The sequence below is a fragment of the Aegilops tauschii genome, chromosome 7, assembly GCF_002575655.3.
Source record: "Aegilops tauschii subsp. strangulata cultivar AL8/78 chromosome 7, Aet v6.0, whole genome shotgun sequence".
Lineage (NCBI taxonomy): Eukaryota > Viridiplantae > Streptophyta > Magnoliopsida > Poales > Poaceae > Aegilops > Aegilops tauschii.
Genome location: NC_053041.3, coordinates 536,864,225 through 536,891,017, shown reverse-complemented (window position 1 = coordinate 536,891,017; position 26,793 = coordinate 536,864,225). Strand labels below are relative to the sequence as shown.

The window sequence follows — 26,793 nt, the reverse complement described above, 5'->3', positions numbered from 1 at the left end:
GTCGTCTCTTTATATAGAAAGGTTAACGCCCAGCGGCTCTCAGAGTCCCGGCCGGCTCATAAACTGTGTCCGGCTCGGACTCTTAACTATTCTTGCCTTACACTACAAGTCATGCCACAACGGCGGTTTACCACTACGGGCCTTAAGCCGCCTCTGGGCCTTAGACCTATTACTAAACCGCCATCCTTAACATGTCCTTGGGCTTCTGAACGAAGAGCTGTCGCAACGTAACCCAGCTCATCGAGACGGCGGGTTACACCAGTAGCTATATCCTCAACAGTAACCATAATATGTGTCCTTTCCCCTCTTGGTTGCTGCATCAAAGCGGACACCACTGTTTTGGTTGGTGCTCTTTTGATATTGGGTGATCGTGTAAAATGTATTCCGATTTATCTCATACCCTTTGTAAGTCAATACAGTCGAAGATGGTCCCCTGGCCAACGAGTACAACTCATCAGAAAAAGTGTTGTCACCCATGAGACGTGTTTGCAACCAATTGCCGAAAGTCCTTATGTGTTCACATGTAATCCAGTCGTCACACTGCTCCAGGTGTTTGGAGCGCAGAATATTCTTGTGTTCATTGACATACGGGTCCAGGTGTTTGGAGCGTAGAATATTCTTGTGTTCATTGACATACGGGGCCACCAAGGTAGACTTATGTAGAACTGTGTAGTGTGCTTGAGACCAAGAATGCCCGTCCCTACATATTATTGAGTCTGCTCCTAGCGTGCCTTTTCCAGTCAGTCTCCCCTCATACCGCGATTGAGGGAGACCAATCTTCTTAAGGTCAGGAATGAAGTCAACACAAAACCCAATGACCTCCTCTGTTTGATGGCCCGTGGAGATGCTTCCTTCTGGCCTAGCACGGTTATTGTCGTGGAAATGTCACGGCAGATGTCCTTAGTGTCAGGACTTAGTCACGAGGCCAACGCATCTATGCAGTAGCTTGAGAGGAGTTGGGCGGAATCGAGAGACACAAGACAGGGATTTAGACAGCTTCTTGCCCCGGGAAACATCATCCGGTAATAACCCTACATGCTGTTTGAGGCTAGGTCTCATTATGATCATGAGTGAATCGTCGGCTCGGCCGGCTCTTTCTGTCTAGCCCTAAAGATTGTTTCTTGTTGCTTTTCCCTTTTTGGGGAGCCCTGCCCCTCCTTATATAAGTTGGAGAGGCGGCTTACATGTAGAGTCCTAGTAGGATTAAAACTAACTTATTCTCTATTACAAGTCGGATACAAGTACGGGTCTTGCTTCCTCGTAAAGGAAATATTCCTCATGCCTTCTGTCTTAAGCTTGCCCATAATAACATGAGCCGGCCTACTGGGCCTTGGGCCCTTGTCATCCGTCTGACCCGCCGTCGGGGCCATCATTAAGTCGCCAGGCTCATGAGTCGCCAATCCTCCGTCGGGTTACGATGAAGCGCCAAGTCCGGCCGGGTCATAATTCCGGCCGAGTCATACCACGGGGTATATCCCCGACATTAGCCCCTAGTTTAATTTGAATTTATCCATGTTAAACTGATCCTGCAAAATAAACACCAGAACAACTTTGACAGGTTGTGCTCCGGGTTAAAAATTCTTGTAAGCCGGCACCTGATCATTTTTAAGTCCTTCTCATTTCTTTCTTGATATATGCCCTATGAGTTCATAGCAAATCTCCTTAGCAGATATGTTTCAACTTTATCAATGCAAAAAATCCAGATACTTCTTCTGAAAAAATCCGGGTCAATAGACCAGCTTCATAATCAATTTGCTGACATTAGTTTCTTGTAGAGAAATATTATAAGAAATAATCCATTTGAGTCGGTTTCCAAAGCTCCGGCTTAATAAACATATTGGACTCAAGATTCATCTGGTGATCCGCCGGTTTAAAGATGTAGAGGCTGGCGAGTTATAATTATCAAAATTGCCGGCTTGTAAACATTGATAGCATCGGGTCATAACTGTTGCCGACGCCGGGTCATAATTATTGGTGACACCGGATCATGATTGTTGCAAACACTGGGTCAATCTGATCTGCTCAAAACTGAGAATTTGAAGATTTTCCCCCTTATATGTATATCACCTGTAGCCCCCAAGTGCCGGGTTGTCATGCTTGCAGCAACCTGGGACTTGTAATTACCTTATGCTCATAAAACTTCAACCAGTGTAGCCCCCAAGGGCCGGGTCATTATGCAATAATGAGCAGGGACTTTGTAAATATGATCATGTAAACTGAAGCAGCAACGTGCAGCCCCCAAGGGCCGGCTCAGTAAGATATTACTGAGCTGGGACTTTGTATATAATTCATTGATAATAACATCATATGATGTAATCTCCACCATGGGGCTTGAACCCATGTCCATAAGGTTAAGAGCTTTGTACTCTACCAACTGAGTAGTGGATCTTTCAATGTAATGGACTGAGGCTTGTGTACCTTGAATTTTTGACAGGAGCAATTGGTAGCCCCCAAGGGCCGGCTCATTTAGAATGTGATGAGTCGGGTCTTCAATAAGTTGAGTAAAAATGACTTTCCATTAGCCCCCAAGTGCCATGGTATATGCTGGCAGTAACATGGGACTTGCATATTCGATATAATATCAATTTGAATAATGTAGCCCCCAAGTGCCGGGTCGTAAGCCTGCAGCGACTCGGGACTATTCCTTCCATTGTATAATAAATCATATCCATTGATAAAATAATAGCCAGTGCGCCAAAGCGACTTTGAATACCTCATCTGTTGATAAGTAAATCCGGAGTTTAAATACCCGGTGGCTCTTGGCCGATGGCAATTTAATACGCCTCCATTGTAAGCCGGAACTTTTATAACCCAGCGGCTTATAGCCTTTGAGAAAATCAAGAATTGATAACCCTTTTGAGACACCAATTTCAATCTTTGATGATGGGCTTGAACTTAATCATTTATATAAGTCATAGCTCTGTAAATCCTGCACAGAGATTAAACAAGATATGCCCTGGCGACTTAACGTCAAAAGCCAGGACGGGTAACCACCCAAATGTAGTCTTATCCTGCACACAAGTAGATCACAAAATCCCTTGACGGTTTACCGCAGGGCGGGTCATAATATCTCACATATAACAATTGTGATATTGAATTTGCACTGCCGGTTTACATGACCTGTGAAGTAAGGGTGATAACCCAATCTTTAGAAATCAAGACTTCCAAATGTTTATGATTGTCATATGATGGCGACTTATCATCCAAAGTCAAACCGGGTTAAATAGCAACCACTCATATACACTTTAGATATGATCAAAAGAGCTTCAAATAAAATCCAAAAACTGTTTGCAAAAAGAGACTTCAAAATTTTGAGGCTTCTGATTCGAATACGATCAGAAAACCGTCCCAAAGGGGTTAAGCTAAGATTCGAATACGATCATATAGCCCCCAGTGGCTTTGGCGTTGCCGATCAAGAGGGTACCGACAGCCATGTTCTCTTTGGTTCGAATACGACCTATGTTTGAACAGGAAGCCCCCAAATGACCTTGAGAGTTGTTTAACGACGCTGATTCGAATACGATCCACGTCGGTTCCCAAAAGTGGTTGAGCTATGATTCAAATACGATCAAGAAGCCCCCTAGTGAGCTCGGCAGTGTGCCGATCAAGAGGGTACCGACAGCTATGTTCTCTTTGGTTCGAATACGACCTATGTTTGAACAGGAAGCCCCCTAGTGATCATGAGAATATTTAACGACTCTGATTCGAATACGATCAGGGTCACACCGAAAGGGTTTAAGCTAAATTCGAATACGATCAGCTCCCAATGGTCATTAAAGTAGGGTACCTATGTTTGGGTTGTGCTTTGTAACAGACTCTTTTTGGTCCCTTTAATTTTTCCTGAGAACTCGAACTTTGCGAGAGATAAATTCTTTTTGAACCGGAAAAACCGGATATTGAGAGTTTCAAAGCTTTGTGATAGACAAATTTACCTTGAACCGGATTTTGAACCGGATTTGAGAGCTTCAGAACTTTGTGGCAGATAAATTTCCCTTAAACCGGATTTTAAACCGGATATTAAGAGCTTCAATGCTTTGTGGGAGACATCTTTCCCTTGAACCGGATTGTAAACCGGATGTTTGAGATCTTCAATGAGACTGACTTCCCTTGAGCCGGATTTTAAACCGGAATCCTTTCTGATGACCTGGAACTTCTTCATTGAGCCGGGATTTTGTAACTGTTATATACTTTCTAAGCCGAAAATTTTCTGACAGCCTTTAGATTTTCATCAATATAACAGTAGCCTCCGGGACCGGGTTATCTTTCCCTCCATCGACCTGGGGTTCTTAAATTTGCTGAAACTGGCAAGATTTGCTGAATCATGTCATCGTAGCCCCCGAGTCTCAAAGGTGACTCGAGGAGTCGGCTTGAGACTCTCAATATTTGACCGTGATATAAACCGGCATAACTTGTATATTATTGGTGTTGATAGCACGATGTGAATCCACAGAAGGTTGAGGTGACTGCGGCGGGTTATAAATGATCCGTATGAGCCGTGTCAGCAACTCGGCCAATGGTTCCTTCCAACTGGCTATTTGAAATTAACCAAACTGTAGTGGCGGCGACTTGCGTGCCTGCCCATTGATCCATCCAGTGCAGACGGCAGTTGATGATAATTTGCCTCCAATTTGAAAGAAAACCGGGTTACCCAAGCTGTGACTTGCTTTATACTCAATAAACACCTCATGCAGACAGGTGCGGCCCGGTGTGTTGATGTAGACCAGGCCGCGAGAGGAGGATGGAAAAGATGTCCTCAGCATCAGAGGTGGCTCAAACAGATGAACTGGCCGCGGTGTTGTAAACCGGCGCGGACGGGCGAGTTAACCACATCGTTTTGATGTAGTGAACAATTGTCCTGCATCAACAATATTGCAGACCAAGACAAAGATAAACTGCTCTTTGACAAAAAATAATATGTACCAATAAAATATATTTTAGATGGATATCACCTGATGTGCCAGGCCGAAAATAATCCGCCATGAAATTGATGATCGCTACGTGAAGTTGAAGTCGCTCACGGGTGAACCGGCCGCGGCGTGGTAAACCGGTGCGGACGGGTGAGTCGGCCGCGACGTTTGTAAGCCGGCGCGGACAGCAAATCGGCCACGGTGTTGTAAGCTGGCGCGGACACGTGAACCGGCGGTGAAGACGGACGAGCGAGTCATCCGTGACGTTGTAAGGTGGTGCGGACGGCGAGTCGGCCGCGGCGTTGTAAGCCAATGCGGTCAAGAGAGTCGGCCGCGGCGTTGTAAGCTAGTGCAGTCGAGAGAGTCGGCCGCCGCGTTGGAAACGGCACGGACGCGGGCGCGGTCTTGGTGAGTTGATGTAGATCGAGCTGTACGGGCGGCGGCTCGCGCACACACGTTCAACATCAAGTGGGTGCGGATACCCGTTCATGATGATGCTTAACACGTACTTCATACACACAGCATGGCACCACCTTTATAACGAATATTGCCCTGCACATAAAAATGTACATACCAAAGTAATTGTTCTTTGATTAAAAATATGTACTAGAAATAGATAAACACAATAGCACCTGATATATTTTGTCAGATGAACACGGATGCTGGCATTAGTCAATGCTGGACAGCGTCAGACGAACGCCTAGACGTAGGTCTGATAAACAGTAGCACCCACGTGGCACAATGCATCTGCTGAATACAGCCGGCAGGCAAACTTCTCGGGCGTGTCATTTAATTTGTGATGTGATGGCTTGCCCCTTGTGACCACGTGAGAGCTTCCTTGGAGGTCTCGTTGACAGCGTACTCTGGTAGATCGCTTCCTTTCCTTTGGATTGTACTGCGAAAACTAGGTTCTTTCTCCCACAGGAGGCGACGGGAGAACGGGGCGATTCGGCCGTGGTATATGCAGCGGGTGTTTCAGCGCCTCGACGCGACGACCTATGCGGGAGCGAGTCAGAAGCGGACAGGCGGGCGACGTGCGGTATGAGCGTCCCGGCGCGGAGACTCGCACAGAAGCGGAGGGGCGTCGGCTGCGACGACGGCACCAGCGGGTCGACAGATGCCGGTTGATGTTTAAACGCTGATTGAGACGCCTGTTAATGTTTGTAGCGCCTGGCCACCACAGGTGTGGATGTAGTAGCTTCCATAAAGCGGCGTGGTGGTACTTTGAAGTAATACTTTCCCTTCGGATCCCACATGGAGTATTTGATGTCTGTCGGTTCCTCAACGGCTTAACTGATTTGACTATTGTCAAGATACCATATTACTTAGCTTGATGGAAGTTGAATTGCCAGGTTCCTGGTCGCTTTTGCGTGTGACTGCTGCTGCCCTCTTTTTTCTTTTTAGTCTGATCTGGTAGTATTCCTGGTGTTTACGTAGCCATTGTACGGAGAACAAAAAACTGAACTAGCAGACTACTTTCCCGTGGAGACAATACTAGTTGTCAAATCAGCCTTGAATTTTACGTAGTGGGAACCGCACTGCTGGTTGGTAGTAGTATATCTAGCAATCAATCAAATCACTTTGGAATTGCTTCCGCGGTCGCTGACGGCCTGGTTGATCTGGGGGCCCCAGCAGTAACTAGGCGGTTTGAAGCAGTAACACAGGAAACAACGGACGATGTGACAGCGATAGCAGCTTCAGAGTCCAAGTCGGAAACAGAGTCCTTGGACGATTCAGAGGGGATGCAGTGACTCATGGCACCAAGGCGGATTCGAAGACGAGGTGAAGATAGCCACGGAGACGGCGCTCGAGCCCGTGGTTGAGGTGGCAAAGAACGAGGAACGTGCCCGCAAGGCAGCTGTCGGCGGCGGCGGGCCTTTCCCATGGAGAGCCGATGGCGGCTCATAGTAAAAGTGATTCACGGCAGAAACTACTAGTAGCGCTTGGAATCCCTTGGCCATCTTGCTAACCGACCGGATGAACATCATAAAAAATTTCTGATCTTGATAAAAGCTGATGTAGATCCTTCCAAAACTGATTTTTCTTCATCCGGAAAAATTGTGGACCTCTCAAAACCTTAGCTAAGATCCCTCCAAGAACTCAACACCACCGTGTGCAGGCCCCACGATGGGCGCCAACTGTCGTGGAATTGTCACGGCAGATGTCCTTAGTGTCAGGACTTAGTCGCGAGGCCAACGCATCTATGCGGTAGCTTGAGAGGGGTTGGGCAGAATCGAGAGACACAACACAAGACAGGGATTTAGACAGCTTCGGGCCTCGGGAAACATCATCCGGTAATAACCCTACATGCTGTTTGAGGCTAGGTCTCATTATGATCATGAGTGAATCGCTGGCTCGGCCGGCTCTTTGTGTCTAGCCCTAAAGATTGTTTCTTGTTGCTTGTCCCTTTTGGGGGAGCCCTGCCCCTCCTTATATAAGTTGGAGAGGCGGCTTACATGTAGAGTCCTAGTAGGATTAAAACTAACTTATTCTCTATTACAAGTCGGATACAAGTACGGGTCTTGCTTCCTCGTAAAGGAAATATTCCTCATGCCTTCTGTCTTAAGTCGGCCCATAATAACATGAGCCGGCCTACTGGGCCTTGGGCCCTTGTCATCCGTCTGACCCGCCATCGGGGCCATCATTAAGTCGCCAGGCTCATGAGTCGCCAATCCTCCGTCGGGTTACGATGAAGCGCCAAGTCCGGCCGGGTCATAATTCCGGCCGGGTCATACCACGGAGTATATCCCCGACAGTTATGAACATATTTCTTTAAGACTCCCATGAACCTCTCAAAGGGGATCATATTGTGTAGAAATACAGGGCCCAGAATGATAATCTCGTCGACTAGATGAACTAGGACGTGCGTCATGATATTGAAGAAGGATGGTGAGAACACCAGCTCGAAACTAACAAGATATTGCGCCATCACTCCTTAACCTTGGTAGGATTTCTGGATCGATCACCTTCTGAGAGATTGCATTGAGGAATGCACATAGCTTCACAATGGCTAATCGAACGTTTTCCGGTAGAAGCCCCCTCAATGCTACCGGAAGCAGTTGCGTCATAATTCTTCTTCACGTGCATCACGTTGATTGCAGAGCGGACCTCTAGGTCTTTCCAATAGGGTAGGTCCCAAAATATAGAATTCTTCTTCCACATGGGTGCGCGTCCCTCAGCTTCATTCGGAACAGATAGTCCGCCGGGACCTTTTCCAAAGATTACTTGTAAATCATTGACCATAGCAAGTATGTGATCACCAGTACGGACGGTGGGCTTCTTCCGGTGATCTGCCTCGCCTTTGAAATGCTTTCCTTTCTTTCGAGATTGATGGTTGGTCGGAAGAAATCGACGATGCCCCGGGTACACATTCTTGCTGCATTTGACCAAATATATACTTTCGGTGTCATCTAAACAGTGCGTGCATGCGTGGTATCCCTTGTTTGTCTGTCCTGAAAGGTTAATGAGAGCAGGCCAATCATTGATGGTTACAAACAACAATGCATGTAGGTCAAATTCCTGCTGGTCTTGCTCATCCCACACACGTACACCTTTTCCATTCCACAGCTGTAAAAGTTCTTCAACTAATGGCCTTAGGTACACATCAATGTCGTTGCCGGGTTGCTTAGGGCCTTGGATGAGAACTGGCATCATAATGAACTTCCGCTTCATGCACAGCCAAGGAGGAAGGTTATAGATACATAGAGTCACGGGCCAGGTGCTATGATTGCTGCTCTTCTCCCCAAAAGGATAAATGCCATCCGCGCTTAAACCAAACCATACGTTCCTTACATCACCTGCAAAGTCCCCTCACTTTCTCTCGATTTTTCTCCACTGCGACCCGTCAGCGGGTGCTCTCAACTTCCCGTCTTTCTTACGGTCCTCTTTATGCCATCGCATCAACTTGGCATGCCCTTTGTTTCTAAACAGATGTTTCAACCGTGGTATTATAGGAGCATACCACATCACCTTGGCAGGAACCCTCTTCCTGGGCCGCTCGCCCTCAACATTACCAGGGTCATCTCGTCTGATCTTATACCGCAATGCACTGCATACAGGGCATTCGTTCAAATCCTCGTATGCACCGCGGTAGAGGATGCAGTCATTAGGGCATGCATGTATCTTCTGCACCTCCAATCCTAGAGGGCATAGAACCTTCTTTGCTCCGTACGTACTGTCGGGCAATTCGTTATCATTTGGAAGCTTCTTCTTCAATATTTTCAGTAGCTTCTCAAATCCGTTGTCAGATACACCATTGTCTGTCTTCCACTGCAGCAATTCCAGTGTGGTACCGAGCTTTGTGTTGCCATCTTCGCAATTTGGGTACAACCCTTTTTTGTGATCCTCTAACATGTGATCGAACTTCAACTTCTCCTTTTCACTTTTGCATTGTCTCTTTGCATCAACAATGACCCGGAGAAGATCATCATCGGGCACATCGTCTGGTTCCTCTTGATATTCCGCTTCCCCCGTTGCAGCATCACCGTATTCAGGGGGCACATAGTTGTCATCATCCTCTTCTTCTTCGTTGTCTTCCATCATAACCCCTCTTTCTCCGTGCTTGGTCCAAGCATTATAGTGTGGCATGAAACCCTTCTCAAGTAGGTGGGTGTGAAGGGTTTTCCGGTTAGAGTAAGACTCTGTATTCTCACATCTAGGGCATGGCCAACACATAAAACCATTCTGCTTGTTTGCCTCAGCCACTTCGAGAAAATTATTGATACATAAAGTTCATACATATATAGTTCTCATTGAACAACATATAGCTCTCTAGAGCATCTAATTAAACCATACATTGAAACTATGTAAAACATTTCAATGCAACAACAAATGCGATCATAATCGCAGCTAAGGTAACAATTGATCCAACGGCATAATGATACCAAGCTTCGGTATGAATGGCATATTTTCTAATCTTTCTAATCTTCAAACGCATTGCATCCATCTTGATCTTGTGATCATCGACGACATCCGCAACATGCAACTCCAATCTCATGTTCTCCTCCTTAATTCTTTTCAATTTTTTCTTCCAGTAATTGTTTTCTTCTTCAACTAAATTTAACCTCTTGACAATAGGGTCGGTTGGAATTTCTGGTTCACACACCTCCTAGATAAAAACATCTATGTCACGTTGGTCGGCATAATTGTCATAAACACTAAATGAACCAAATAGTTATAAAAGATAATATATATACCACATCGAATCATAGACAGGACGAGGGTCGACGGAGGCGGATACCAAAACCATCGCACGATATAATAACAAACAATAATAAAAGTAAGAAAATTATACAAGTATCTATCTAAATCATACAAGTAAGAACTTTTTTCTTTTAGAAAGAAGATAGGAACAAGAGGCTCACCACGGTGGTGCCGGCGACGAGATCGCCGCGGGCGATCGACCGCTGTGAGGACGGGGACGGGACAGGACGGACCGCCAAACCTAGACAAATCTTGAGAAAAATAGAGTTTGGACAAGGAGCTTCGAGAGGAGAAAGCTTAATTGTGGCTCGGGCATTTCATCGAACACCTCATGTCCATAGGAGGTGAGATAGAGCACCACAAAGCTCTCCCACGGCCGGCCAAAAAACAGAGCAGTGGCTCTGCTCGCGGGCAGGGGCGGGGGTATATATAGGCCACTCTTTAGTCCCGGTTGGTGGCTAAAACCGGGACTAAAGGACCACATTTGGTCCCGGTTCCAGCCATCAACCGGGACTAAAGGTGGTGGGCCAGGAGCGAGGGCCATTGGTCCCGGTTCTTGTCTGGAACCGGGACCAAAGGGGTCAGAAGAACCGGGACCAATGGCCACCGAGGCCCGGCTGGCGCCCTGGCCTCACGAACCGGGACTGATGCCCCCTTTGGTCACGGTTCGTGAGAGAACCGGGATTAATGCCCTTTTCTGGCCTGGACCAAAGCCCTGTTTTTTACTAGTGGGCGAGGACGGCGTTCATAGAACGTGTGCTTCGGCGAGACGAAGGGATCGACAAGATGGGGAGGACCCCTCATACAGATGCGCGAAGAAGACGTACTCCATCGAACGGTTATGATCCACGAATCGGACGACTGCGGGCTGACCGGCCCAACTATCAGCACTGCCCTTTCCTAAAAGTGTTACTCCCTCGGTTCACAAATATAAGATGTTTTAACTTTTTTCAGAATTGTTAAGAAAAACATTTTTCAGAATCGAATATATATAGACACATTTTAGTTGATATGCAGTCCATATTAAAATATTCAAAACATCTTATATTTGTGAACCAAGGAAGTACTTGTTTTGAAAGGTGTTAACTGCCAAACCAACAAATGAAACAAGAGAAACAGAAAGCAGGCCCCTAGTATTGACTCGTGAATTCAACTATATTTTCCTGTGGTCAGCAAAAGTCGACCCACTATCAGCTGAGTTTGCGTCGACTTTCCTTCGCTTGAAAACCAAAACTAGTTGCATGGATAAGCAGATCTCAAATTTTCTGATACTCTCCCTGTCCTCCTCGACTATCTCAAGCCACTCAACTCCCTTTGTACATGCTCCAACCAACGAACCGCGGGTCAAAACCAGCAGGAACTTCTCCGGTATTGTAAAAAGTCACTTTATTTATTCAATTTGATTTAACTAATTCACATCTAGATGTTTTTTAAGGATGTCACATCTAAGGCTTAGTTTGGCAGCTCTGTTTTTGAAAAACCATAGTAATCCAAAACCTCAGTTTCTAAATGTGTGGGCAATGAATACTTCGGTTTCTACAAACCATAGTTTTTCTCAGTTTTGACAAAACCACCGATGAGTTTGGCAAGTGTTGTTTTGACTCGCTGCGCCCTGCTCAACTATACTCATGGAGCTGATCTGCACGTAGAAACGACGCCCAATGCATGCAGCATTATATGCACGTAGAATCGATTGGGTAGTTAGCTTTTAGCCTGCTGCATACAAGTGCTCCAACGACCAATGGATATACTCAAGAGCGTGCCGTCTCTGTAGAGAAACTAACTACCAAACCTGAAGCACCTAATAATCAGACGCACTTCGTATCTCATTTTATCAACTTTGGACGTAGACCAGGCGACGCGTTCTCTCAGTTCAGTTTATAAAAAAGAGGTCCTGACCTCTTTCTTAAATACAGCAAAAAAGCCACAGTATGATAGATACCTTGGTATGGGAAACTACAGTATTTGTTTTATCCAAACACCTCAAAGTATTTAATACATACCAAAGTTATTTCAAAAACCACAGTATTTTCAGAAAACTGCAAAAATACTTTGGATCCAAACGCACCCTAAGCTCCCACAAATACATAATGCAGCAACAAGAAACAAAAAATACTAGGACAAAATAAATCACAAACAAAGTGGACATCAGCTTAAATTATTTATTTCCGTCAACATAGACTTCGGTTTCTTTCCTAGGCTCGCTTTCCCGACAGACAAAAAGAAGACGGAGAAAAACAGATACACTTATGATCTAGAGAGATAGGCCTCGCAGCAACCCCTCCTTTTTGCCCACTACTTACTGTGGTACAAGTATAAGTAGGAGAGCTCTCAGCTACGTACGTACCATGCATTGCACCCAAAGTTCCAAACCCAACTGCTCGAGCAAGCACAATATCATGAGCCTGATGAAGGAGGCGTCCTCGCTGTCCGAGCTAGGCTTCGACGTCGACAAGGGCGCGGGCTTCTTCCGGCAGGTTCCGTCGTCCGGCCACGACGGGGAAATGACCCCGCTGCAGCCGTGTGAGCGGCTCACCAAGGTCTCTGTCATCGGCGCGGGCAACGTGGGCATGGCCATCGCGCAGACCATCCTCACGCAGGGCCTCGCCGACGAGATCGCGCTCGTGGACGCCGAGGCCGACAGGGTCCGCGGCGAGATGCTGGACCTGCAGCACGCCGCGGCGTTTCTCCCGCGCTTCCGCATCGTCGCCGGCACCGACGTCCTCGCGCTCACCAGGGGCTCCGACCTGGTCATCATCACGGTGCCCAGGGAGACGACGGCGGCGTCACGGATGGACCAGCTGAGGAGGAACGTGGCGCTGCTGAGGGAGGTCGTGCCGGCCGTGGCGGAGGGGTCGCCGGAGTCGCTGCTGGTGGTGGTGTCGAACCCGGTGGACGTGCTGGCGTACGCGGCGTGGAAGCTGTCGGGGTTCCCGTCCAGCCGCGTGATCGGCTCCGGCACGGACCTCGACTCCGCCAGGCTCCGGTGCCTCCTGGCCGAGCACCTCGGCGTGGGCGCGCAGGACGTGCAGGCGTACATGGTCGGCGAGCACGGAGACGGCGCGCTGGCGCTGTGGTCGAGCGTCCGCGTCGGCGGCATGCCGGTGCTGAGCTACCTCCAGAAGACCCACTCGTCGTTCGACGCGGAGGCCCTGGAGGGGATCCGGCGGGCAGTGGTGGGCGGCGCGCGCGAGGTGATCGGGCTCAAGGGGTACACGTCGTGGGCCATCGGCTACTCGGTGGCCAGCCTCGCCCGGTCGCTCCTCCGCGACCAGCGGCGCGTCTATCCGGTGTCGGTGCTCGCCAAGGGGTTCGTCCCCGGCGATGCCCACGAGGTCTTCCTTAGCCTCCCGGCCAGGCTCGGGCGCCGCGGCGTGCTCGGGGTCGCCGCGGAGCTGGAGCTCACCGGCCACGAAGAGAGCACCCTCCGCAGGTCCGCGGAGACGCTCTGGGGCTACTGTCAGGCGCTCGGCCTATAATTAAACGTGCATGCATGCTTCCAGAGACTGCGAATAAACTGACCGTGACCATAAAATATACGTACAAGATACAGTGATTTTTATTCGAGAAAAATGTTGCTTTTACAACGTGCACAAGCTGGGAATTACAGATGTTGATAACCAAAACACACGTCCTGACACGTACACGCACATGCAGACGCATGCATGCACGATGGCTGATGCCTCGATGGATGGATGGATGGATCAGGCGCAGCGGAAGCCCTTGGGCACCTTGCATCCGCAGTAGTTGAGCAGCAGCGTGAGGTCAACGTCGACGTCGAGGTTGATGCCGAGGACGTTGGCGTTGATGGCGAGGCAGACGCAGGCGGCGGCGTCCAGGTCCACCAGGCCGGAGATGAGGGAGCAGCACGGCTGCTTGGGCGGCGACTGCCCCACCACCACGTGGATCAGCCCGTCCAGCACGTCCGCGCACACCGCCAGCTTCACCGCGTTCACGGGGCAATTGCCCGCCGGCGACGGGCACGGGTGGCCGTTGCACGCCTCCGCCGGCCGCACGCCCGCGCACAGGAGCACGGCCACGACCGCCACCATTGCTACGGCCATGCTGCTCGTCCTGGATGCCGCCATTGCTTGCTCTAGTTCGTGAGTGGGCCGGTGATGTAGCTGTGCTAGCTCAAGTTTGCTTTAGCTTTGTGACAGTGAGTGAGTATATGGCACTGATCTGGAGGGTATTTATAGGTGATCAAAACTGTGTGGCCGGGGCAGTATGGTCATCGATCTGATACTGACCGATTGGCCTTTTTCTGGAAGCTAGCTAGCTCAGGGCAATCGACCAATGATTTGCACACTGAAGTGACATGTTGTACGATCCAACCAGAAAGACAAAGGATATGTTGATGGAAAAAGTGTCGATTTGTGAAATTGCGTGTACAAATTCTTGTAATCGGCCGGCCATCCGAGGAGCTCCAGCTGACTAGTTGCAGAAAAACAACTTCCTAGAGCAAACATACAAACACCCGTGAACCATCAGCCGGCCGGCCGATGTCGAAATCAGATGACAAGCGCAGCGCAAGCAGATCTACAAAATTATCGATTAAAATTTCATTAATTCCTCTGTTTCTTTTTAGTCTGCATATAAAATTTGGTCTAAGTCAAACTTTGTAGAGTTTGACTAACTTTATAAGAAAAAATATCAACATCCACAATACTAAAGCTATATGGTGTGAAAATTAATTTCCTGATGCATCTAACACTTTTGATTTCATATTATGAATGTGATATATTTTTCTATAAAGTTAGTCAAACTTTGCCAAATTTGATTTTGACCAAATTTTATATGCAGACTAAAAAGAAATGTAGGAAGTACTTAGTTATAACAATATTTAAATACACCAACGCTATACTTACATTTTTAAAAACAGGGTTAATCCTTTATTCATTAACGGAGTAGATGAGATTTAGCTATGTCTCATTTAAGTCTCACACAAGACAATTAAAGATGCTACAATTTTCGTGCAATGTTTCTCCCGCTTGTCTCGTCACGGGCCTGTGTTGTGGTTTCTGTTGACTTTTTTTGAGAGAACGTCGGCCTTTATTAATCATGCAAACACATTACAGAGAGTCTCGGATACAATCCGGAGCAGAGTGATAAAAACAAAGACTCACAGAGTTCAAACTAGACCTAGCTAAAACATGAGCTAAGACATTACGGTGCCGACGAACATGCTTGAAAGATGCAGAGGACAGAGCTCCACAGGCCGTCCTGATGTCAGAAATGATCTGAGCCCACCACGGATCGGTCCCGGGTTGAAGAGTGCAGCCTTTGAATCACCAAGAGGCAGTCAGACTGGAAGATCACATGCACGTAGTTCTCCTGACGAGCCAAAACAGCAGCACGGCGAAGAGCCAGTGCTTCAGCCAACTCCGGGGACGAGACTCCCGGCAGAGGCTCTGAGGCCGCCGCCCCCCGTACACTGGCTGGTGTCATCCTGCACCACAACGCCCACAGCCGAAGCATTCTACTCGATGTCGACCGCGGCATCTGCAAAAACAAGCAGCGTACCATGTGGAGGAGGAGTCCAGCTGGAGCTAGACGCCGGTGTCACCTGGGGGTCAGCAACAGCAGACTTGAAAAGATTCTGAAAAATCATGTCAATGTAACCACGCGCCCTCGCCGCTGTACGTTTCGGAGGAGGAGCTTCAGGCTCATTCCGGGCAGCGTTCCTGGCTTCCCAAATATGCCACAAGGTGACCGTTATGACGGAAATGTCTCGATCGGAGCCACGCTCCAGCAGGTTGAAAAGCCACTGCTTGGGAGAGGTGAAAGACGAGCAACATAACTTGATCCCGAACGCAACTTTGATCTCATCCCAGACTGCTTGGGCATGAACATACAACAGAAGCGCATGCTCAATACCTTCCGGACGACCACAGAAGAAGCAGTCTGTTCTCGTGGGGACCTGACGCCGCTGCAATTGCTCGCCGGAAGGCATGCAGTCATGAGCAAGCCTCCACAGCATAATTTTCATCTTGTTTGGAGCCTGAACCTTCCACAGCTTCTTCCACATTCGCTCTTCCATAGACCAGTTCGAAGAAAGGCCCCTGCCGCTTGCACTTCGGTCACACAAGAAACGAGACGTCCGAGCCATGTTGTAGACAGATCGGACAGTATACTCACCAAACCTTGTTAAAGGCCACCGCGCAAAATCCGACCCCCCCTCCAGGTTGATAGGTATTTGAAGAATATCATTCGCCACTTCGTCGGAGAAGAAAGCCCTCACAGTTTCCTCATTCCAGCAACCATTATCCTCATCAATCAAACAGTGTACAGTTGCAGAAACTGGAATCGGATAAAGGGGCTGCAGCAAATCCGGAGTAGAAGGGATCCAGTGATCTTTGAGGATATATGTATTTCTCCCATCCCCAATCCCCCATTGCACACCCTTCTTGAGCAGATCCCTACCATGCAGGATGGCCCGCCAAGTGGCCGAGGCCGAGCCAGGAGCAGTAGCACTCCAAAAATCAGTAAAAGGAAAATACCTCCCTTTTAAGACCTGCGCACATAGCGATCTGGGGTCAGTCCGAAGGCTCCATCCCTGTTTGCCGAGCATCGCATGGTTAAAAAGTGCCATATCCCGTAACCCATGCCTCCGAGGGATTTCGGTGTAGTCAGCCACTCCCATGAGCGCCAATGCATCTTCTTCTTACCATCCTCTCGTCCCCACCACTGATCAGACACAATTTGCCGGAACCTCGCACAGATAGCTACCGGCAAGCGAAAGCAACTGGAGATGAAGGTGGGAATAGCTTGAGTCTTGGATTTAAGTAAGGTTTCAGTCCCTGCCCTGGACATAGGCCGGCCCGACCAGACATGAATATTCTGCCATGCTCTATCCGGGAGAAAGTTGAAAGTACTTGTGGGAGATCTACCCACCTCCGTGGGCATACCCAGGTAAGAGCCATGAAACGACTCATTCGATATTCCCAACTGATTTTTCACACGATTCTTGACATCCGCAGGACAATGGTTACCAAAGAACACCGTAGACTTGTCTTTATTGATTGCTTGCCCCGAACCCGCACAATATGAACTGAGAGTTGCCTCCAAAGAAGCCACACTGTGAGGATCACTCTTAGCAAAGAAAATGCTATCATCTGTGAACAGGAGGTGTGAGATAGACGGGCCATGATGGCCGTTTCGAATCCCATATAGCTTGCCACAAGCCTCCTTTTGGAATAGCAGACCAGATAGACCTTCGATGCATAAGAGAAAGAGATACGGGTTGATTGGGTCCCCTTGCCGAATACCACGAGATGGAATCACCGGTTGTGTAAGCTCTCCATTGACTCTGACAGCATACCGAATGTTTGTCACACATCTCATTACTATCTCGATCCAGGAAGGAGCAAAACCCAGCTTGGTCAGGCATTGATGGAGGTAGCTCCATTCCACACGATCATAGGCCTTCATCATGTCGATCTTGAGTGCAAAGAAGGGTTTCTTCACTCGTTGTTTCCTGATAGTGTGTAGGCACTCATACGCAATCAGGGTAGTATCCGTAATCAACCTGCCAGGAACAAAAGCACTCTGAGTCTCAAACACCACCACAGGCAGAATGGACTTCAACCGGTTTGCTAAGACTTTGGACACAATTTTATAGAGCACATTGCATAGGCTGATAGGACGGGAATTCTTCAAATGTTTTGGCCTAACCGTCTTTGGTATAAGAACTATAACTGAATCGCAAAAACCCTCTGGAATCGGTCTCCCCTGCAAGAAACCTCGAATAGCTAGCCTGACATATGTCCTCCCCCAAGAAATTCCAATGGTGCTGGTAAAACAGAGCAGGGAACCCGTCAGGACCGGGGGCCTTAGTTAGTCCCATCTGAAACAACGCCGCCTTGATCTCCTCATCCGAATAAGGCTTACAAAGATCAGCATTCATCTCAGCAGTCACCTTGTGAGGAATAGCTTCTAAGACCTCATCAGCAGTCGGGCGAGGTTCCGACGTGAAAAGCTTTTCATAGTAGGACTGCACTAAGCCCTTGATCTGCCCTTGAGAATTACAAGTTGAACCATCCTCCCGGAGAAGCGAGTGGATTCTGTTTCTTCTCCGTCTAGCCGACGCCCTAGCTTGGAAGAACTCAGTGTTATGGTCACCTGCTTTTAGCCAATCCACCCGTGAACGTTGACATTCCATGATTTCCTCACGCTCAAACAATTCACAAAGCTGACTCTCAATGTGCTTTTCTTCAGAAAGAGATGCGGGGGAAGGCGGGGAAGCCCTAATAGAGGCCAGTTGGCGCTCCATCTTACCAATCTTCTTGTGAATAGAACCAAACGCTTCCTTACTCCAAGAACGCAGAGAGCCCGCCACACCCTTCAAATTTTCCCAAGTCGAACTCAAAGATGAAAGGCCAGCTCTACCAGCGGACCATGCTTGTTCGAGGGTCTCTTTATAATCAGATGCTCTCAGCTACATCGCTTCAAATCTAAAACCCTGTTGCACCGGCAGGGCTGGCCCTGGCATTCCAGAGGCCCTTGTGCAAACTGAGAGAATGGACCCTTAAACTATATAATAGACAAAAAAACTTCCAAGCCTATCATGTACAGTGAAAAGTCATTATAAAATAAGTGTAAATTTCATTAGCAAATATGGTCTTGATACACCATGGTCCACGGATATATCAGATGATTACTCGACTAAGTTTTCATCAGATTGTTGTTCTTCAACACTATGAACAGCTAATGCCTCTGGATTCTCGACAGTGGATTTTTTCAAAATATGAATAGCACCATTTTGAGTTCCAATGAATTCATCTACAAGTTTCTTCTTTTTTCCATTTCGCACAACCAGATAAATGCTTTTTTTGCAACATGGTTACAGAAAAATGGAGAGAGAACACCTGAAATCTTGTCTTCTTGATTCCTGTTCTTGGTCTCTTGGAGTAAATAGAAGAAATCCCAGTATCCCACGCTGCCCCCACACTGCTCTAGATTGCCATGGTCAACCCTAGAATCAAGCAGGTTAAACATCAGCACATCAATTCATGATAAGCATAAAATAGACAAGGGAAAAATTGAGATGCAAAAAATTAGGACGACGCGCCTGGACTCCACATCTCCACTCTTCACCGCCGGACAGTCGGATCCTGGCCGGTTCGACTCGGTGGATTCGAGTTCCTGCCAGGGCACAGAGTGTGTCGCCGCTGGCCGGCTCGCCTCCGTGGATCCGTTCGCTGGGGCCCTTGCCCCTTGGGATATTTGTAGGATGCAAAGAAATCCAGTGACGTGTGATACTAATGGAAAATTCATTGAATAGCTTGGGGAGTTGGGGTCGTGGCCTCTTAGGAACTCGGGCAAGGGGCACTCAATTGTTGGGGAAGAGGAAGAAGATGAGAATGGGAAGGAGTCAAGGAGACGATTCGTTTGCGGCTGGCGGCGTGTTTATGGGGACCGGGAGAGAACGAAGGAAAGGAGAGATCGCTGACTTTGTTCGTGCGTGGGCTGCTCGCTTCTTCATGGGATGGGCTATTTCACTTGCGTACTACTATTTTTATTTTTATGAATATACTATATATACTATACATGCACAGGGTATGGGCCCCTGCTCGGGCTGGGCCCTAGGCCGCCGCACTCGCCGCCATGGCCCAGGGCCGGTCCTGTGCACCGGGGTAGAGCGGCGCTGTCGGGAACCGCGATCCAGGCAAACCAAAATTGGGTAATGATCAGAAGTAGTGGCAATGACATTCTCCACGCTGCACTCATCAAACAGACTGGTGAAGGCACTGTTAGCCACTGCACGGTCTAGACGACATCTGACATTGCTGTTGGGGTCTTCTCTGTTACACCAAGTGAACTTCGGACCTGAAAAACCCAAATCAGACAGCCCACAGTCCATCAAACAATTCCGGAAAGCAGCCATCTACGAGTCAAGACGGTCCCTAGGACCACAATGTTCATCCTGAATGTGTACCTTGTTAAAATCCCCACAACAAATCCAAGGACCCGACCAGGATGGTTGCATGCGTCGAAGGAGTTCCCAAAAGTGAGATCTATCCGCTTTTCTTGGTTCTCCATAGAAAAAAGAGGCCCGCCAGGGTAGGCCCTCATCCAACTGGACTGTGACATCAATACACCTCTTGTTGGCAGCCCTGACCGTCACCGCCGCGGCATGCGACCAGAAAAGAACAAGGCCACCACTAAGTCCCTCACAGCTGACAGCAGAACAGCCAGAATATCCAAAGACCACATGAAATTCTTAACTCTCGAATCCCTCATCTTTGTCTCTGAAAGAAAGAGGAGGGAGGGTCGGTGGAGCTTCACAAGCCAGCGAAGCTCGCCAACTGTCGAGTCCGACCCCATGCCTCGACAGTTCCAGCAAATGATATTCATTGCGTCTGGCGGGGCTGCATCGTAGCCGCCGCAGGATCCGCCGATCGAGGGTCTGATGTACGTTGTTTCTTGTCGGACTCCGTATCAGTGACCTGCTCCACACCAGAAGTCAAGACCAGGGCAAGAGCATTGGAATAAGCCGGTTCCTGCTCACTGATCGGCGCCGATGGGAGAGACTTGGCCGATTTTCTCTTCTGTCTCGATGTGCCATTTTTATCCTGACCACTCGAGAACAACTCCCTGGTTGTAGAAACCGACCTTCCCCTCCCTTGCCCACGGGAGGAGGGAGCACGACCGCGGCCCCGACCAGCCCGCTTGAGAGGAGAGGAAACCTCGCCGTCCACTGCAGTAGAGGCCCCAGGCACGCCTGCTGCAGCCCGACCAGATGGGCCGAACGGGAGCCACCTGCCTTGTCAGCCACCCCAGCAGAGGAAGAAGTAGTAGATGATCGCGAACCACCAGACTTTTTGTGACTCTCATCAGCAATGCAGAGCTTCTTCGCCACATACGGTAGGTCGCCATTCGCATCCCTCATGCCGGGGTTAGGGCACAACACCGAACAGTGACCGATAAGCCCAAAGGAAAAGCAGTGAAAAGGCAGCCTCTCATACATCACGGAGTAGGTGTCAGTGGATTGAAGCCTCACCGAAGTCACAGCAAACAAGTGGCTCCTGGACCGCTATCTCAACTCTAACCCTCATGTATCCGCCCCAACAGCGACCATCAGAATCAGCATCCACTTTAACAATGTTACCAATGGGCTTGGCAAATTCCATACCGAGCTTGGCCTTCATCAACCTTGGCGGCAAATTCATAATACGGGCCCAAATAGCCAACCGATCAAATTTGACATGAAGAGGTTGGATGTTCATATCAAAGACTTTGAGCAAAACAGCATGCTTGCCCACCATCCAAGGCGAGCCGTCGATCACCCTGGCTCTGTCTGCCTGGGAACCAAATTCAGCAACAAAAACGTTGTCACCGGAGGGGTGGAGCAACAAGCCCCTGGGATTGCCCCAAGCCGGCCTCATAGCCGAGGAAATCATCTGGATGTGGAGGGTGTTGGGGGAAAGCACCTTCCCTACCAGTGCACAATCCGGAGCCACCATATCAGCCTCATCCTCATCATCCAACACCACAGGCCGCGCCTCGATCGCCGTAAGCCGAAGCCTTTCCATCATCTCCTCAACATGATCCGCCGAGCGATCTGCCGAGGACGAAACACCAGCAGTGGGGGACGGGCCAGAAACCGCCACCGCCCCTCCGTCTTCTGGGAGCGCCCGACCCAGAGGGCAATCACCACCGGCCGGCGCAATCTGCTTGCCCCCAAGGGCACCGAAACCTCCCGCCTCACTAGTCCCCGCCATGGGCGTCGGCAGAACCCAAATCCCGCCCCTGCCAAGGGTGGGTAGCGATACAGAGAAAGCCCCGTAGTCACCCCGAACAGAGACAGGATCGAGGAAACGCGAGCACCGTGGATCGGCGAAGGGACAGCCGGAATTGGGAGGGAGAAGGATGAATCCGCGATTCAAATCGGGGATCCAGAGTTCGTTTAATCCCTAGGAAGCGCTCGTCGCCTTAGCGTCGCGGGAGCCTAGGAGAGAGGACATATTTTCACGTGTCTCGGTTTCTGTTGACTTGGTATCTGGGCCTGGCCGCATGGGTATGTGAGAGCGTGGTCCTTTTTTTCACCATCTTTTCCCCACTGTCTCCTCTCACTCCCGCTCTCTCTATCGATTTATTTTTGACAGTTCTTATTTGGATTTTTATTTGTTTTTCTATTTTTTATTTGTTTCCTTTTTTGTTTTCAATTTATTTTTTGTCGGTGTCTACTGATATTCATCACCAAATCCATAGCTTCATGTCTTCAACACGAATGTAATTTTTTGGGAAACGACGAAGTGTTTATTCTTTTTGAAAGATCCAGCAATTGCTGGCTTTTCATTGCATTAGCAGGAAGCAGTGGGAGAAAAACATGAGGGGGTTCAGGTCCTAGGACCAAATACAGGAAAAGGTGTACATCATACAGCAACGGACCGGATTTTCCGGCCGTGAAAAGAGAGGCAAAACTTTTTTCTCACGGTGGATCCCAGAAGGGGCTCTGCAGGCCAATGGCTCCGGCCTGGCGCCAGAGTTGGACGGAGTTGTCGATGGCCCTGAAGATGTCACCTGGCTCTGGTTGCTTGCCCTTGAAAATGCAGTCATTTTGCTCCTTCCAGATTTCCCAGCAAGTTAGGAGGATGATGGTTTTTGCCCCTTTCCTGGAAGCCATCGGCGTTGCCTGAACCATCTTCTGCACGATCTGAATCGGACTGGAGGTCATCCATGAGTCGGTCGGGAGGAGGTTTGAGCATCCTCCCCTGCACCCCACCGATCGCCAGACGGCAAGGGCGGCGGGGCAGTCCCATATGAGGTGGTGTGCCGACTCAAGGCCGCGAACACACAGTTGGCAGAAATAGTTGTTTGGCCAACCCCGTCGCTAGAGGCGGTCGTTTGTCCACAGACGATCCATCATCAGCAGCCAGGCGAAAAATTTGATGTTTCCCGATGCCCATGTCTTCCAGACTAGATCATCCATGGTTGATCGTAGCCTGCCCTGAAATTGCATCGCGTAGGCCGATCTTGCTGTGTATTGTCCCTTTGCTTCCTGGTTCCATCGAATGGTATCCTGGGTTCCATCGCTGAACACCGTTGCAGCTGTGGTGATCTGGCGATTTAGTCGAATGAAATCCGGCAACAAAGTCAGTGTGTCCCCGTGCCTAAGGTCCTTTATCCAGGTATCATCCCTGATCGCCTCACGCACGGTCCGCTTCTTCCTCTTGGAGTGGTTGTAGAGGCCCGGGTATGCCGCAGCAAGGGTGCAGGCTCCAAGCCACCGGGAGTGCCAGAACAGAGCCGTCGAACCATCGCCAATTGTCACTGTTGTTGCAGCCGCAAACAGGGCCATGTCCTCACTGTTGCATGGCGGCATGGTGCCACGCCAAGGGCGGCTAGGGTCTGTCCAAGCAATCCAGAGCCATCTCAGTCTCAAGGCGCGACTGAAATGCTCTAGATCAGGGATTCCCAAGCCTCCATGCATGGTCGGCGTGCACACTGTCGGCCAGTTCACCTTGCAACTAGCTCTGGTGATCTCCTCCTCCTGCGTACACAAGAATCTCCTCCTACACTTATAAATATCTTTCAGTAGCTTCTTGGGGATCCGCAGAACTGTGAGTGCAAAAGTTGGCATGGCACTGAGCACACATCTAACAAGAATCCTCCGGCTAGCTATAGGTAGCAGTCTGCCTTTCCATTCCGCTAGTCTTGCCTTAAGCCTATCTATGATGAATTGTAGGTGCACTAGCCTTAATCTAGAAGTGGTGATATGGAGGCCTAGGTAGGTGGCTGGGAAGGTGCCTATTGCACCTCCAAAATTCTGCAACACGACCTCGAGGTCGACGTTGTCACATCTAATGGGTAGGGTTGATGACTTTGCGGGGTTTATATGAAGGCCCGTGGATTCGCCGAAACTTCGAAGAATATCTAGTAGTGCATCAATCTCCTGCTGTATTGGATTTGCAAAAATGACAGCGTCGTCAGCGTATAAACTGACTCTAATCTTGAGCTCTTTGCCGGGAAGGGGGGCAAGAACCTGTCGATGCGTGGCTTCTTCTAAGAGATGATGGAGCGGGTCAATCGCTAAAATGAACAGGAAGGGCGATAGGGGGTCTCCTTGCCGGAGTCCTCGACGGTGGATGATCTTTCGGCCCAGCGAGCCGTTGAGGAGGAAGGATGAGGATGAGGTAGCGAGGAGTAGAGCGATCTAGTCTCTCCACCGGGCACTAAACCCCAACTTTTGCATCAGCTCAAGGATATACTCCCAGGACACATTATCGAAAGCTTTGTCAATGTCTAGCTTAAGTAGTAGTGCAGGGGTCTTTTTTTTGTGGAGAGCTTTGACGCAATTCTAGACGTACAGGAAACTATCGTGGATGCATTTGGTGCGAAGGAAAGCCGACTGAGTTGGGGAGACGAGGGTGTGTATGACCATGGCCAGCCTCATCGACAGGACTTTGGAAATAAGCTTGGCGATGGAGTGGATCTGACTAATAGGCCTATAATCACTAATGGTGGATGCCCCATCTTTTTTAGGTAGGAGAGCTACTAGGGCTGTGTTGAGCATGGCGAAGTTTCTGCCAGCAAGATTGTAAAATTGAGAGAAGGCCGCCATGATGTCGCTTTTGATCAGCGCCCAACAGGATCTGAAGAAGGTGCCGGAGAAACCATCTGGCCCCGGCGATCGCTCGGCCAGGGAGGACTTGATCGCAAGCCACACTTCTTCTTCTGTGAAAGGGTTGTCGAGGCCAGCACCGTGGATTTGTGGTAATTGGAGTGCGGTCCAGTTGATGGTGGCACTCCGTGGCGCCGTCGAGCCCGGCAAGGAGTAGAAATGATCATGGATCAGCTTCTCCTTGTCCTCCTGTGTAGTGACTGTCCCCGCTGGCCCGTGCAACGCATGGATGAAGTTTTTGCGGGCTCTGGAGCTAATCTTCGCCTGAAACAAGGCAGTCGGTGCATCGCCAGCCCGGAGCCAAGTTATTCGGGACGCCTGCCTTTTTCGGGCCCTCTCTACTGCAGCCAGGCCTAAAATTCGTAGCTTAAGGGCTTTTCACAGATGGAATTCATCATCAGAGAGGGGCCTAGATTCCTGTGCTATGCCTAATCTCAGGATGATTTCCGAAGCAAGGTGCAACTGGAGGCGCGCGTCACTGAACAGCGACTTGCTCCAAATCTTCAGATCCTTAGCCACTCGAGTCATCTTAGTGTTAAGTCTAGCAAAAGCACAACGCTCTGTCGTGGGTCGATTCCATGCCCTATCTACTGTTTCATGGAAGTGTGGGTGCCGAGGCCAGAAGGACTCGAATCTGAACCTTGCCCATCGTCGAGGGGCTGCCGCAGCAGCAAGCAGCAATGGGCAGTGGTCGGAGCAGGAGGTGGATGCGGCGTGCAGCAGGTGTGTTGGGAAGAGGCTTTCCCATGCAATCGTGCAGAAGAACTTATCAATGCTGACCTCGGGTTTCTCCGCTCGTTGCTCCAAGTGAAGCGGCGATTCTTGCATTTGATTTCATGTAGACCCCCTGCATCGATGGCCGCTCTAAACTTGCCGATGATCCTACGATTGATGTTGCTACTGTTTTTGTCCCTAGCCTCATATATAATGTTGAAATCGCCATTGATCAGCCAGGCCTCTCTTGGCTGAGGAGCCACCCTAGCGATTTCGGCAAGGAAATCATCCTTGCGTATCTCATCTGCTGGCCCGTAGACCGTTGTCAGCCAGAAGTATTCCTGGGCTCCAATTATACTAACTTTAGCCGTGATGGAGAACTGGCCTATCGCGTGGGTTTGAACGAAGACAGTGTCGGAGTTCCAGAAAATGGCGACTCCTCCTCGTGTTCCCATGGCAGGTAGCACGACGCAATCATCTAGTCTACTCCCTCCGATTTCCTTTGCTATCGTTGGCGACCAGTTCTCGATCTTTGTCTCCTGGAGACATAGAATAGCTAGACTATGCGTGCTCACAGCCTCACAAACTACAGAGCGTCGAGCCGGCGTGTTTAAGCCTCTAACGTTCCAACTCATTATAGGGCAGGGCGTGCTATCCATTGGCAGACGAAAGGGTGCTCATGAGATAAACTATAGGTGTAAAGCGCAAGTAAAACCATCGGCGACTGGGGACCATTGAAGGGAAAAACGAGTACACCATCCATCTATCCTGGGGTTGCCGGCGGCCACCCATAGGCCCAAAACCCCGCCGGCAAACACTAAGCCTCCTACTGCAGCTACTGTTACAAGGTTGCAGATACATAACTGAAGTTAACTTCACCAGGCACACGGCTGGCCGTCGTCGACGACACTAGTGGAGACTACTGGCATGGTGCAGCGGATGGTCCTGGGGCCTCACCGTCTTGGGCCCCTGCAATGACTTTGAGAGCGCGGGCGTTGAGGCAGGTGAGTTTGGAAATGGCAGCGATGTCGGTGTCCGAGAGCGGCTCGTCGAAATGGCGGATGAGAGCTTCGGCCGCCTGAGCCGTCATCTTCTCCTTTGGGCCAAGGATCCCCAGCCCGTGCACGATGCGTAGCGTGGCCCTCTGCGAGACCGGCACCGTTGAGGGGTTGCTGGCCTGCCTAGCACTCTGCCTGGTTGGCTTCGGGGTGATTCGAGTCCTAGCTGGCGTCTTGTCACAGGCCGGCGGCTTGCCGATCATCGCGCGGGGCAAGGGGGTGAAGAGGGGTTGTGTCTCCGGTTCTTCTTCTTCACCGAGCAGCTGCATCTCCGTGACCTTCTGGG

General features: G+C 49.6%; 4 protein-coding genes across 4 annotated transcripts; 1 reads left to right on the top strand and 3 right to left on the bottom strand.

Moving 5' to 3' along the window:
• Positions 1-12,508: 12,508 nt before the first annotated feature.
• LOC109774746 (L-lactate dehydrogenase B-like) lies at positions 12,509-13,588 on the top strand. The gene has a single exon (XM_020333509.2). The coding sequence runs from the start codon at positions 12,509-12,511 to the stop codon at positions 13,586-13,588; it is 1,080 nt and encodes a 359-aa protein (XP_020189098.2).
• A 90-nt stretch (positions 13,589-13,678) lies between these two features.
• On the bottom strand, positions 13,679-14,257 carry LOC109774745 (lipid transfer protein EARLI 1). The gene has a single exon (XM_020333507.3). The coding sequence runs from the start codon at positions 14,195-14,197 to the stop codon at positions 13,814-13,816; it is 384 nt and encodes a 127-aa protein (XP_020189096.1). The 5' UTR covers positions 14,198-14,257; the 3' UTR covers positions 13,679-13,813.
• A 1,331-nt stretch (positions 14,258-15,588) lies between these two features.
• On the bottom strand, positions 15,589-21,000 carry LOC141027352 (uncharacterized). Its single transcript, XM_073504352.1, has 6 exons — positions 20,724-21,000; positions 19,783-19,937; positions 17,852-18,450; positions 17,431-17,637; positions 16,778-16,796; positions 15,589-16,665 (listed from the first exon to the last, which is right to left on the bottom strand). The coding sequence occupies exons 1-6, from the start codon at positions 20,998-21,000 to the stop codon at positions 15,589-15,591; spliced, it is 2,334 nt and encodes a 777-aa protein (XP_073360453.1).
• A 1,944-nt stretch (positions 21,001-22,944) lies between these two features.
• On the bottom strand, positions 22,945-23,436 carry LOC109774737 (uncharacterized). The gene has a single exon (XM_020333501.1). The coding sequence runs from the start codon at positions 23,434-23,436 to the stop codon at positions 22,945-22,947; it is 492 nt and encodes a 163-aa protein (XP_020189090.1).
• Positions 23,437-26,793: the final 3,357 nt, after the last annotated feature.